Here is a 15,311-nt window from a genome sequence, read left to right on the forward strand (position 1 = left end):
CAGATCCAGTACATACAGTAAAGAGAGACAGACAGAGAGAGATTTAGAATTTGGACTTGATTAAATGTCCACAACATTAATTGCATACAAAATCAGCACATTTATACAGAAGCAGATTTTTTTGTTTTCTTGTCTTTGTGCACAATAGACTGAACCCATATTAAAGCAAACTTGGGTTCTAGTCGTTACAAAGTTACAAACACGCACCAAACCCGGATGAATGTCGCCGTTTAAAGCAGTTAAAGAGTCTAAACTCACATAACCAGCACACAGCCGCTTCAGGAACTTCCGGCACGACGCACTGTACAGTTGAACGCCGCCAAAGAAAAACTCGAGCGCGCACCTTTTGAGAATCCACTTTGATCCACTCGGATCTGCTGAAGGAGGCTTCCTGGGATCACTAAGCCACGCCCCGTCCGCGCTATTGGACGGAAATGCTGTATGTCAGCGTAAACCATTAAACCCCGCCCACTGCTTTCAACTCTAGGCCTGTTGCTTAATCAGTTACAGGTTGATCATTCTAACGCTGCTTTCCAGTTCCCAGACACTCTGTATATGTATTATAACAAATTATATATATATATATATATATATATATATATATATATATATATATATATATATATATATATATATATATATATAAAAAAAAAAAAACACTTCAGCCAACAAATGTACAACAGTTGCTCAGGCTGGATATAACAGTAAATATATTAAATGGGAAAGACCCCTGAAATCCCCCTTAAAATAAAAGTGAAAGCATGAAGGTACCTCATCCTGAAATATCCTGAGTATTTCATTAATAACAATAGGTTTCTTGCGTATTCATCTAGGGGGGTTTTTCTTGCCACACTCACCCCAGACTTGCTCATCAGAGATATATACACATAATTCACTTTAATTCTTAAGTTCTCTAAAGCTGCTAAAAACAATGTCCATTGTGAAAAAAGCACTATAGAAATAAACTTGAATTGTTCTTTAGAAGTGTGAGCAATTGAGCAATGGAAAAACTCCCTGAGATGGCATAAGGAAGACACATTGAGAGGAACCAGACACAAGAGGGAACTCATGGTCATCTGGGTGGCACTGAATGTCTATTTGTTACAGCTAAATAATGTTGAGGTGTGCAATGATGGTGATCAAATGCAAACTGTGGTCTTGAGTCAGTTTAGCAGACTGTTGACATTAAGTACAGTCCAAATCCATTCTCAAAGCTCCTGTTCATACTCCGGGGGCATCAGCATACAAATATACCAGTTCACCGGACACTCTATATCCATGATACCTCCATATCTGCTCCTTTATCTAATAAAAACAATAAATATGTTTTCAGCCTCGACTTGAACACTGAGAGTGTGTCTGAGTCCCGAACACTCATTGGAAGGCTGAAAGTACCTCATCCTGAAATACACCGATCAGTTTAACTTTACATCATTACCATTAAAATTATGACCATCTCCTTAATATTGTGTTGGTCCCCCTTTTGCTGCCAAAACAGTCGTAACCCATTGAGAATGAAACTTGAGAATGAAACTTCTTCAGCAATTTGAGCTACAGTCAGACCACACTGGTCAGCCTTCACTCCCCACGTGTATCAATGAGCATTGGCCGCCCACGACCCTGTCACCGGTTTACCACTGCTCCTTCCTAGAGCCACTTTAGATAAATACTGACCACTGCAGACCGGAAACATCCCACAAGAGCTGCTGTTTTAGAGATGTTCTGACCCAGTCGTCTAGCCATCACATTTTAGCCCTCGTCAAACTCGCTCAAATCCTTACCCTTGCCCATTTTTCCTGCTTCTAAGACATTAACTTTGAGTACAAAATGTTTACTTGCTGCCTAATATATCCCACCCACTAACAGGGGCTTCAGTGTTATTCACTTCACTAGTCATAATGCTATAATTTTATGCCTGATCTGTGTATGTTTTTAAAAAGATTACACCTTTTAAACCAGTCAAAACACCAAAGATGAAAATTTGTCACTCAGTATATGTATTATAACAAATTATAAATGAAAAGAAAAAACACAACAAAAGTAAAAAAAAATCTGGCCTGGTTGTATCTGTACCTTAGGCTGAACATTTGAGTAAATAGCTTGAATGGGAAAGACCCCTGAAATGCCCCCTAAAATAAAAGTGAAAGTACCTCATCCTGAAATTGTATTTCAATATTAACAATAGTCAAAATAGTTGTATTATTTACTTTATTGGTTTTAAATTGAATTTAAATTAAATATTCTACAAATACAATTCGAAGTACTGACAAATACATAGAAAAAGAAAAATTCACAATTCAATGTAGGCGACAATTCAATTACCTACATTAAAATAACGTACTGTTTTTTTCTAGTATGTAAAAGAAACCAAAACATTACTTGCAAAAATGAAACATAATCAAAGATATAGCAGATGTACTCAAGTGTTCCACAATGAATCCAGAAACGTTGTTAAAAGGTTCACTACCGTTGATCACCAACAGAGGTCACTACAAACCAAAACATACTTACCATACAGAAGTAAAAAAAAAAAAAAAAAAAAAAAAAAAAAAATCAGCCATAAATTCTATCATTTGTATAGTTTTATTTCATCTATTGACTCTTGACCAGTAACGATTGTGCATGGACATGACATACATTCAACCACAAAACAGTCTATAGGGAAAGAACAATTCATTTATCGTCTTTATCATTTTCCAGCCAAGGTGAGACCTGAGGATTCATCTCTAGCAGTTATTGCTGTTTGATTGCACAACAATACCCAGGTACAATAAAACAAAGTTCATGAGGTTGCATAATTATATTCTGTTGATGTATATGCAAAGCAAGATGATGTTTCTTTCATTAACACAGTACAGAGGTTTGACTAACAACTAAAGGTCTTCGATTTGAGCTGAAAGAGTCATTTGTGTGGAAAGTTAATAAATCGGGAGAAAATACATCAATAACATAATTGTTTGCTCTTTTTTATTTTTATTTTTTATTTTTTTTTACAAGGAGAGCTAATTAACAGGTGACACAATGCAGGACAAGAACAGTATATAAGCCTAACAGATCAGTGGAAGGCACAAGAACAACTTGTTTGTAAATACTGCAAATAAGTGAGTAATGGTTTCCTCGAAAGTTTGATTGTACCTCCAGTTTTTTTATACTTTCATGTTCTTTTATGTGTGTGGTGTTCAGCACAAAAGCTTATCTTATTTATGCTACAAACTAAGAAACAGTCTTTCCACCAAAGAACCCTAAGCCATTAACAAGTACATCTTTCTGATATGCCCGAGCATGCAGACTTGCTCAAACATGCTCAGACCTGCCCTCCCTGTTGGAGATTTACCTTTTGGTCCACATCTACATCACTTGTATGAGAGTTCCAAATGATAGGTTCTGTGTGCAGCTGAGTGAGAGAATTGTTGGGGAATGTATGTGCATTGATAGCATAACTCTGTGTTTCCGTCTGCTCTGGTCCCTCCACACCTGTTTCTGGTGCCCCATCTGGGGCTTCAAATGAGTCTCCTCCTAATGCTGCCAGTTTTATATAGCCCTTACTGCCCAAGCGGTCCAGCCTCGGGCAGCTGAATCTGCGTGACCTTTCCTCATGCCGTCCAGTGCCCGGGTCAGAAAGGGCATTCAGGGACAGGTGGGAGCCCAGGATCCTAAACCCAGAACTGGGCAGCTGCAGCTGTTGCTGGCATAAACTGGATACCTCACCTGAAAGCCTGGAATCCCGAGATACCAACATACCTGCACTCAATACCTCAGCTTTAGTTTGTATGGCAGTGCTGAGAAGTTCTTCTGAGCAGCCAGAGCTGTGGCATTCTGGCTGCAGTATCTCTGTCGGATTGTATGATGTAGCCTGCTCTTCTTCTCGTTCTTCTTGTCTTCCCTCCATTTCCTGGTTGTTCAATTTAATTACAGGCAATGTAAAAGCATTAACTGATGAAGTGACTATAGAGCATGTCTCCCACTCCTTGGGAGCAGGTGTCAGCTCTTTGGGCCTGTTCTGATCTCTGTAAATGGTGTAGATTGTCTCGGTAAGGGATTGTCTTTCTCTAGACCAGCTAAACTTTCTGGCGAATGAGGATCTCCTGTAATCTTTTTCCTTACATGACACAGTAGAAGGCCAGGAACCTCTTGAAGGCATGGCTGTCTTATGTGTGGCTGATGGATGATCTCCTTCCTTGGATTGCGTACAGCCTAACAGCCCATTAAGAGGTACATGGCCTTTGGAGCGCAAACTGTGGATGTCTATAACAGTAGAGTAAATGTCCCTCAGGTCAATGATTTTAGTCTTTTTGTCACGGTTCTCATGGAGCACGGCATTGGCGCAAATAAAAAGGAAGATACCAATACCCATGACCAGTGGTCCAAAAACCTTGAGGTTGTCGGAATACAGATAAGTGGAAAACAGGCCTTCAAAAAATCCATCAGGCCTGAAATTAGGCTTGGTAGCATTAATCATCCCATCGCTACTATTCCAGTGCGGCTTCATCCAGAGCTTGGAATTACCTGTGTAGTTTGAGGCTGACCAAATAGGTTTTTTGGAATCAGTTGCTTGTTTTATAGAGTGTTTCTCTTTTGGAAAGACTTTTGTGTAAGCTGCGGCCTCTTTGGGCCAGTATCCCAGAACAGCCATCGAAATTCCCACCATTAAGACAAAGACTCCAAGTGCTGCAACCATTCCAGATACAGAGACCAGTTTCAGCTTGCCCTTTACCACCACCACATTGTTCTTCATCTTCTTCCTAGCTTTCCTTCTCCTCTTGTTCTCTGCTCGGTTCTTGGTGCGCAACGAGTCCTGCCGCCGCGAGATTCTCAGGAGCCCACCTGTCGCTATCATTTTGACTGCTAGACAATGGATCCGTCAGTCATCCTGCAGGAGACACAGAAATGTAGATGTATTTCACATCAATGGCATACTGGCTGATAGTTTGACAAGTAAAAAAGAAACGGTGAACAGGTATACCGAAATCATATACAAACAGACAGAGGTGGGAAGTAAAGAAGTACAAATACTTTGTTATTGTACTTTAAGTAGATTTTTCTGGTATCAGTATGTAATTTATTTTTCTGACTTTTTACTTTCACTCATTACATTTTTACACAAATATCTGTATTTTCTTCTTACATTTACACTTACAATCCAGGCGCTTTTATTTCAGTTCCAATCTATTCGGTGACATGATCAATATTGTTCTTCTCACTGCGCGCTTTTCTCCGCCCATCAACCTATTTCTTGTCATTGCACGTTTTTTTCAACCTACCTACCTGGTGTATCATTTCCTGGCTCTCACGTACCACAGACATAGACTAGTTTATGAAGCTAACAACAAGCAAGGCAGAAGGCAACAAGAAGTATGGGGCTAACGTGGATGAGACAGTGATGTAAACATGATTGAGAACAGAGACATTTCTTATCACCATCATCTTTTCTCTGCTTGTGTTCTATATGGTGGCTGTTCAGCCAGGATACATTTATAAGATAATCAAAATTAAAATTCTTATATATTATTATATTAATAATATGTAGGGTCCAGTTACCAGCGTGACACTAAAACAGGTAGTAGTAATGGCTACTTTTTACTTAAGTACATGTCAGAGCCCAAACTTCACTTTAACTTGAGTAAAAAAGCGTAGTCAATACTTCAACTTTCACCCGAGTCTTTTAACACGAGTATCTGTACTTCTACTTGAGTGAGAGAAATGAGTGTACTTTTGCCATCTCTACAAACAGACCACATGAAGACATGCTTTAATACAATAGTATTACAGTCCCATAAGCACCTGCACTATACACCTACCACTTATTAATCAGGCTTAAAGACTATAATGGTGCTTTCTGGATATTTATATTAATAAATATGAATATGGTACATTCTTCTACAATTTTGTACACTCCTCTTAAAGTTAATACAGAGAAGTAACAAGCTGAACGGCTGTTTTATTGTAAAATACATTTTGTCTTGCCTCTTTCAGACATTGTTTTTTAATCTTCTTAGAGAGATTGGACACTACAAATCAATACAAGCTCTTCTGACTGACCTTTTGTCTACAATGAAACATCTTTCTCCTGATAGTTGTGTTGTCACCCATGCTGGCCCTGGCCCCCATCCTGAGGGCATAATGGTTCATTTGAATGGTTTGATGAGGGTGTTAAATGATGCCTTGCCTGTCACCAGAGCTCAATTTTAATTGATCACGCCCGGGAATTTTTAAAGCAACATATGAACCAGTGTTTTTTAACACCACAATGAAAACTTTGGATTTAAATAAAGGTAACATCTTATGAGAAAAAAAAAAACAGTGCTCATCCTTAAAGTACAGTGGAACTACTTGTATAGACACATGTTTTTAAAATGTTTTAATGGTCCATGGTGGCTCAACATCTTATCAATGCTTTTATTGGTTTTACTATTAATATTTCACTTATTTTAGATTCAGCAGCATGTCTGGTTGTTATGCTCACCATCCACTAAATTAGGAACACCTGTGCACCCGCACATTGAGCCAGTTATCTAATCAGCCAATTCATGTGGCAGCAGTACAATGCATACAACACAGAAGATACATGTCAAGTTAATGTTGACAACAAACATGAAACATTAACTGGTGAACTCAACTACGACATGCTTGTTAGTACCAGATGGGCTGGTCTGAGTATTTCCGCTGATGTCCTGGGAGTTTCACACACAACATTCTCGAGAGTTTACACTGAACGGTGTGAAGAACCTTGTGTGCAGAGTCTGCAGGCTGAAATACTTTATTGGTGTTACAATAAATATAAAAAAACAATGACCAGACTGGTTTCAGTTGCTTTGAGACCAAGTGATAAAGACAAAGACTCTGTGTCCATGATAGCCTGTCCAGGATGATCCTGTTGTTGGGGCTCCCGATGTGGTATTCTGCTGTTGAAGCTCATCCAACTAAATTTTCTCTTTATTATACATGTTGAGATGCTTTTCTACTTACCATGGTTGTACAGAGTGATTATTCAAGATGCTATATATATATATATATATATATATATATATATATATATATATATATATATATATATATATATATATATATATATATATATAACCCTAACCCTTTTTGGCAGTTTTATTCTATTTATCCATTTTCCTCTGACCCGATTATTAACAAGGCACTTCTCTGTCAATCAGGCAATGTTTTTTTTTCGTTTGTTTGTTTTCTTATTCACACCATTTTGTCTAAACTTAAATTCTGGAGTTTAGCAGTTGGAAACCGTTTAAACAAACCCATCCGATGCCAACATTCATTGTACAAACAAAGTTACAACAAAAATTCCTTTTCTTTATTCTGATGTTTTGACATAGACATTAAATGAAGGTCTTCATCTGTATGAATGTCATTTTTGGTCTGAGATGTGTGTGTACAGGTGTAAGTAGACAATTGGTGTGTGTATGCTGTATACATTCTATGTATAGATAGAAAACCCATGAAATGAAAATTCAAGATTTGAAAAAGCTATATGCTCTGAGACAGCTAGAAACACACATATCTCTAAAGGCTGTCTTATCATATAAACCAATTTATGTGAGAAGATTCCATTGCTTAATTGCCCTGAATAATGCACAAATCACTCCCCGACTTTGACGGTAGGTGATCCATTTGCTTAATAATTTATAATTATGTATGGCTTAGGGCGAATTTATGAATTATTCATCTCATAAATGTTTGTTCTGGCACACAGTTTTTTTTGGAAATGCCAGGGTTTTAGAATAGCAGCCTGTTGGGAATATCAGCTTTAATGTGCTGGCTGAGACCCCTGCTGGAGCTCTTTAAAAAGCCCAAGGGTCAGGGACCTTCAGTGAGATTCCATTCAATGCATCTCAATGCCAAAAAGCACAACAGCTCAATCGTATTCATGATAGCCATATACTGTATATTCTAGTAGACCTCAACACAAACAACTGCAAATTACAGTGAATGTGCAGCGTTTTTATCCAAGGTATTTATTTTTTAATAGTAACGTTTAATAGTCAGTTTGCCTAAGCATAATGTGTATTCCACCCTATTCTTAAAGGTCTTAGAGACACAGTCATGAACTGGGTATATCTATGTACTGTTTTGGACTGTAATGTTATTCATTAGAGATGGTATTGTATACAAATACATTACTTGCAATAAACTGATCATCTTCACATACAGACTTGATTAGAAGGTACACTATTCAGGCCAAAAAGTTTCACAGGGCATTTGTGCATTCAGACTGAAATCGTACCAAACCACAAAAAATAGCCACAAAAGCTTTTTACTTTTATATAGCATTAATTTACATTCTACAGTCTTCATTCATTCATCCTTAGTAACTGCCTGGTCAGGGTCATGGTGGTTTTCGAAAATAATTTTGATGAAAATGACTGCAGACAAGTACAAACATGAGTAATAACTATGCGAGCCCGAAGTCCATGCAGTCGAGAACAATTATGAACGTGAATAATGAAGTTGTCAGAAACAGAATTCTCAGACCATGCTTTGAGCAAGGTACAGACAATGGCTTTGCCACTTTTATCCATGCTAATTTCAGATCAAACTAAAGACTGAATGCAGTTTTAACACAGGACTAGATTTATCTAAATTTCTCTCTGGTGCAATATATTATATATACATTCATACATACATACATACATACATTATAATAAAATAAACCTTAATATATATGTACATAGTACACACACACAGACACACACATGTACATTAGAACATGCAGGGATATGGCTCTAAATGCAGCTAATGCTAGTGATAGTCTAAAGATCTTTTTTTTCTCTCGCCTTCTTTTTAAACTGAGCAGAGCTGAAAGAACAATGCAAACTGTACAGGCATCCATACTCCCACACTCACACCCTGAAAATGCCATATGCCTCCCTCAAAGGGTCAGTAAAGACTCTGTCCTCATCTATGGGCCATTTATAAGTTGGCTGCATTGAAGCGTGATGTTTCAAGGGAACACATTATCACCTCCTTGTGTGAAGAGCTGAAGAGTAGCCTCTCTGGAAAGGACACCTCTCATTGGGCCTAATGCATGTGAAAGCACAAAGATCAAAGAACGAAATACAAAAATATACTTCCACTCATTATATGGATGTATTACTGAGGCTATTTGCACAGAAACATAATGCACCAGATTTTAAGATGCCAGATAAAATACTAAAGATTGAGGTATTGGCTTTTATGGACAAAGGCTTCATCTAGTAATGAGGTGAGGTTTTATTTCTTTTATACCATAGCAATTTCCAAACAACTGAAAATTTGAATATTCTAAATGGATAAAACACTATGCTTTTCATCCATTTATAGTTACATTTAATGTTGTGGAACGTCCACAAGACAGAGTTCTGTTACAGCAACTGTAAACAGCCACTTCATCAACAGTCTCTCTTTTCTTCTCTCTTATCAAATTAATAAGAAACAGAAATCAAACAGTCAAATCCTCTCTTCTGAAGTCTGTACTGACCCTGGAGACTACATACATAAAGGTTTAATAACTGTCTCCTAAACATCTAGGAAACCTTAAAAGTATCAATGATTATAGGTATTTATTTGCTTAAAACAATGTTTTTTGTATACAGATTGTGCACCAGACAGGTCAGACAAAGGAATTAATTTTTGACTATTGGAACAAACCTAAAAGAGTACCTTCATATAAACCTGTGATCTGAATTACAACCAGCATTTCTGTCAGGGTTAGAAAAAAATAGTGATCACGTTTTGACCAATCGAAGTTGAGACAGGACTGTGGTATTTGTGGTGTATTGGTTGCACAGAAAACATTTCTTGTATGAGAAATCTGGCACCTCATCATAACGTTGCATGAATGTGTATCTTGAGTAGTGTCATTTCACAATTGTGGAATGGTGATTTTAATCTTGTACAAAACCCGGTCGCTAAGTTATGAGTCATAACGTCAGTGTTTCAATATAATGTTTAACATTCACCAATCAAAGACAAGGGGTCATGCATTGCTTTAGAGGCATAATTAGTTGATTTTCACTTAATAAAAGAGATTCATGTTGATGGGAAAAAAAAGAAACTAAAATACTAAATCATTATAAACAGCAAAAACATTTTCTTTATAAATTAAAAAACATTTGCTCTGTCCATGGTGCTGATGTATTATGCTTGGCAGTCATTGCATTGATGATAAACATAAACCCTGCTTTAAACATACATTACAGCCTGACATTGTGGACATCTGGCATTCTGTTATGATTGGATATTCATTTAGAAGTGCTGGACCAAACCTATAGGGCAATAATGAAACGTTAAGATGGTTGAACATCATTCCATCATTATTTATAATGTATACTTAAGCAAAAACATTAGAAATGGCTCTGTTGAATGGCACAAAACAAACCCAAATCACACACACACATACTCAAGGGATTAGGATCTGCTGTTAAGACACCTGGAGGGCTAATTAAACTCTGGAAGGACGTTGAGACTCATGTACCTGCCTGTAGTCCTTGAGGACTCGATTGAAAATGCCTGGTTTGTACAGTTTTATGAACACAGCATAACACCATGCACACAGTCACACATTCTACCTCATTAGACATTTTTGGCTTTTGAATCGAAAATCACAGGCTTACTGAGAAAATAATTCTTCAAGTCTTTTTTGAGCTCTATTTTTATGTTAGTAGCTCCTAGGCCTTTTTTGAAAACACAGAACCACACATGTGACATTCTTGAATGATGAAACAGCAGTTCGTGCCTTACCCCTTGAGCTTTGATTTATTCATCAGCATCCTCCAGGTGCCTGTTCCATCCACTCGGATTATTAATAAAACCTGACCACAGGACCATCGCTGACCAGATCTTATTATGTTTTCAGACAAGCAGCGACCCAAACATGATAGTGGCATGCTTTGTGAGCAATGGGGAGATGAGAGCTCATCAGGAACAGCAGCGTTACTGGAAATTTTAAGCACCTTCTGTGATCAAAAGCTGATTCTAATAAACAAGCAGTGGACAATTAACAAAAAATAGTGCATGATAAAACATTACGGAAGTGTTTAATAACACACACATACACTCATACCAGCAGTATCTCAGTATAATTACTGAAAAGAAAGGAAATAAAAAAGCTTTTGTTGTTCTTTTTGTTGTACCATAACGTTTACATGCTGGATATGGTTAGTATGTTATTTTACAACTGGAAAAAGTGACTGTGGTGTGGGTTTAATAATAATTCAGTTTCACAGGACTCTTTAAACACCATTACAAGTGCACCACATACAGTACATTTTCCTGATGCATGGAGATCATAAGCTACAAAAACAAATCGTACAGTGTTTTTAAAGGTCCACCACCTGAAATCCCCGGTCTGCAGGGGTCCTAATGTGATCTCTTTCCACTGATGCATGGGATAAAATCTGGATTACAGACTGTGCCTAGCAACAGATGGGCTACAGCAGTAGCCATACCTACAAAACAATACCGGATATAATGTAGAAAAGTGAGTGCATTTGCTTTGGAAGAATAATTCGGTTTACACTGAATGCACGAACAATTTATGAGGATATTAAAACGTATTTTATGATATAGAAGGCTCTGTTAGAGAGGGACGGAGCTGCGCCAGACTCGTGCGCCTGCATCACTGGAGTAAAATAACCTTTTATAACAGACTGCCTAGTTGCACGACTAGAGGAAAAAAGCTAATTATTATTTAAAAAAATGTTTAGTTGATTGCTTCAGATCATCTCCAGACTTCTGTGTGAGCAGTTAGTCCGAGTTTAGGGGGTAGAGAATAGAATGCATGAGTGCTGTGTTTTTATATGGAGCTGATCATACTGTGGATTCATAGAAATCCAAGCACTGTGATGCATGTGATGGCACGAACCAGACAGATTACATAGCATTATAATGATTGTGATATAGAAATAAAACCGAGCGCGTGCTGCACGGTGCTGCGCGATAATATCGCCGTTATGCGCGCTCACTTAAGTATCGGAGACAACCCTGATGTAAGCCTGATGCTTGATCTGAAAGGGTCAGCGCGCAATAATACATTCAATTAACCTATTAATAAAAATATACGCAACATAATAATGCAACATAATGCACACAGGCGCCGGAGTGCGCACCGATTTCATCTGGACCAAGTTTCCATCAAAAGACGAAGCAACCACGTTCTGCGCGCGCACCTTACCTCGGGAGCTCTCGCGCGTCCGCTTCAGTAGTAACGAGGCATGGCGCGGGAGGATCGCTCGCGCTCGTGCGCCTCACCGGCCTCGGGAATGAACCAACACTGGAGATCTAGTCGTCAAAAATGGGCGGGTGGAACCCACGCGCGTCCTGCTGATTAAACGTGTTGCCAGATCATGCAACTTCCGATCCAATTGTTCTTGTTCCTATAGCTGCAGACCAACTTCAAGGGGTGGAGTTGACACATGATCTAGCTCCTCCCATATCATGGTATAATTAAATGTTTAATCTCACACAGTTTTTACAGTAAAATCACTAGTAAGCACACACACACACACATCCACACACTGACCACTTGTGTTATAGTTGTCACATGTTCTTCACATATTCATGCTATGTTAGGAAGCTCAGGGTAGACATGTTACAGCACACCTGCAGCACAGAGGATTAAGGGGCCTTGCTAAAGGGCCCCAAGAGTGGAAGCTTGGCGATGCCCGGTAGCAGTGTAATACATGCAAATACATGTTGATCATCGCAAAATGTGATCTTAGTGATCTCCATGAAAGTAAAAGAATTGTGATCTTAGTGTTCTCCATGAAAGACCATTTTTCACCTCTGTGCTCACTGAAGACTCAGCTGAACAAATACAGTGTTCTGTAGCCTCATGTTTTTCTTTTATGAGATGCTTTTCAGCTCACCTTTGTTGAAACGAGTCATTATTTAAGTTACTGTAGCTTTCCAGACAGCTCCAACTGACCTGACCATTCTCCTCTTATGTTTTTTAATCCTCAGACAGAACTGAAAGATTTTGTTTGCATCAGTGTGTTTAAACAATGCATACCATTGTATGTGGAAATCCTAAAAGCTCATCAGTTTCAGTAAAACAGTGTGTCTGGCACAAACCAATGCCATAACCAAAGTCACTGCAATCACCCTATCTTGATTGGCTTATTAAATAATTGCATAAATGAATGAATAAAACCCGTAGAAAAGGTTTTCCTAATTCTATGAAATTACATAGGAAGCACATCGGTTACATCTTTAATAGTCCTTTCTCTTAAAATTCAATGAATTCTGTAAGTGGAGTTTTGATGTGGTGATACAAATTTATTGTTTGAAAAAATGAAAAAAAACAGTTATTTCTTATATGTAACTATTACATTACACTTAAACACTGGATCATCTGCACTGAACGTATACAGAACTCAATAAAGCAGTTAATCAGTGGTGGGTAGTCAGGACCAGCAAAGCCTTCTCTTCTGGCCTAAATATTTGTTCCTGAAATTTTAATAATTTATTCCCAACAGTTTTATTCTCTTCATTTCGTAGCATTTCTCTTGGCTGCATTGCTTCCAGTACGTGTATGTGGATGTTAGATTTTTTGTCCAATCAGATTTCAGCCTCTATGTGCTGCCATGTCAATCTAATCTGCCCAGGGCCTTCAAAGTCAGTACTGCTGGCCTTTTTACCATAGTTTTCTATTAGCACTAGGTCTGTTTCTTTAACCAATCAGATTTTCAAACTCGCCTCACAGGGCAGCTAGCTGGCCCAGAATAGCGTCAGCATTTTTCCATTCTTTGATTGGTTGGTCAGAGGGAAACTGTTACAGCTAAGTTCGACTGGCAAAACACATCTGTAGTGTCCTGCACACATAAATACATCTGAGTTAGACTTTTTCTTGCCTACGAAGGAAGAGAAATTGATTTGGTCTCAGACAATTTTTTTTAAGAAAAGCTAGACATTGTGAGGAGAAGTCGGCCAACCCCGAAGCTGATCGCCACTTCCAGACCAGTGCCTACAAGCGGTACCACTGACTTACAGACTCTAAGAAGTGGTGCAAATTATGAGTCTGCATTTCTGGTGAGTACGTTGTATTTTATTAAATTTTTTAAGTTTTTGTCATGTTATTAGACAAATGTTGATTCTGAGCTGCTCCAGATGATATAGGTGGCACAGCTGCGGTTGTAATGTAGAGGTTTGGCGCTTGCTTTAGTAAAACTGTATTCATCCTCCGTATGTGAAATGCCTCTCTCTCTGTAATGCCATGCGTTGTTATATCGTGTTTTTGGTTTAAGTCGTGTAAGTCCCCATTGAAGGCCCATGTACCAAATGCATGGCCCACCAATGCATTTAAGAAACATTTGGCTTAAGGTATGGGTACATTGGAGTCAGGTCTGACTTTGACTCTGACTCTGCAGTAAAAAAAGGCTATTTATTTCTATTGTTATAGTAGATCATGCAGTGCTGGAAAACTGGAATGGTATTCGGAATGGTAGCTAAAGTTTGGAAATAAACAAGCAACTGAACTCATCGGGGTTTTAAACTGGGACTTAGCTACAAACTGACTCTGCAATCTGGCAACCCTTAAACCTCAAACGTTGGATTTAAGAGCCTGCAGAGCACATTGCCTTTCCAATAGATTCATAAATACTTTAGAATTTAAATGTCAAAAGTAATAATTTATAGAATGGAGTACAAATTGCACAGCATCTCCACCACTGGCTGTTCTAAAGCTTTTTGCAAAGCCTGATGAAGTCCAGGACTAGTTTGTCTCATAGTGTTTGGATAGTGAGAAGCTAATACCCCAAACAGGAACAGGCTACTAAAGAAAGGTATGTTTAACATTTTTGGCTGATGAGCATTTGGCTGATAATGAGCATTTCTCTGATCATGTGCTTGACTAACTTTGTAAGGGTTCAGCTTGAGAGCATGAAGAATGACAGATATGCATATCACGCATGGCAGTTTTTACTAGAGTGTAATAGTATATTAATAATCTCTGACTTTGAGCAGACAAGAAGGCCATGACAGAGCACAGGCAGCCCATTATTGTTGAAATACATGGGCTTGTTTAGTTTTTTTTTTTGCTGGACTGCTGAGAATATCACTAAGAATAACCTTCGGTTGACTGACAGTTATTTCTTTCAGTGAACTGCAGGGATTGATCCATCAGCCAGTTTGCAGTATTTTATTGATCTGCACATAAAAAAACTGTCTGAAATATTATTACATCCCTAAAAATTTGTCTTTAGTCCGTTAGCATTTGTTATCAGAAAGAACGATATTTAGATATACGACTAGAACATAAGGTTAATAATTTTTCAAGCATTCTTTCAAAACATTGAGAATAAAGCAACCTTGTT

The 15,311-nt window shown here is 38.1% G+C and overlaps 1 protein-coding gene across 1 annotated transcript; it reads right to left on the reverse strand.

Moving 5' to 3' along the window:
* Nucleotides 1-2,191: 2,191 nt before the first annotated feature.
* LOC310717916 (transmembrane protein 200C-like) lies at nucleotides 2,192-12,324 on the reverse strand. Its single transcript, XM_083526301.1, has 2 exons — nucleotides 12,150-12,324; nucleotides 2,192-4,870 (listed from the first exon to the last, which is right to left on the reverse strand). Exon 2 carries the CDS (start codon nucleotides 4,835-4,837, stop codon nucleotides 3,305-3,307), a length of 1,533 nt encoding a protein of 510 aa, XP_083382427.1. The 5' UTR covers nucleotides 4,838-4,870; nucleotides 12,150-12,324; the 3' UTR covers nucleotides 2,192-3,304.
* Nucleotides 12,325-15,311: the final 2,987 nt, after the last annotated feature.

Source organism: Silurus aristotelis, assembly GCF_946808225.1.
Source record: "Silurus aristotelis genome assembly, chromosome: 22".
Lineage (NCBI taxonomy): Eukaryota > Metazoa > Chordata > Actinopteri > Siluriformes > Siluridae > Silurus > Silurus aristotelis.

What these genes read in the sequence shown, in the direction of transcription:
- LOC310717916 (XM_083526301.1), bottom strand. Translation starts at nt 4,837, where the DNA reads ATGATAGCGACAGGTGGGCTCCTGAGAATCTCGCGGCGGCAGGACTCG.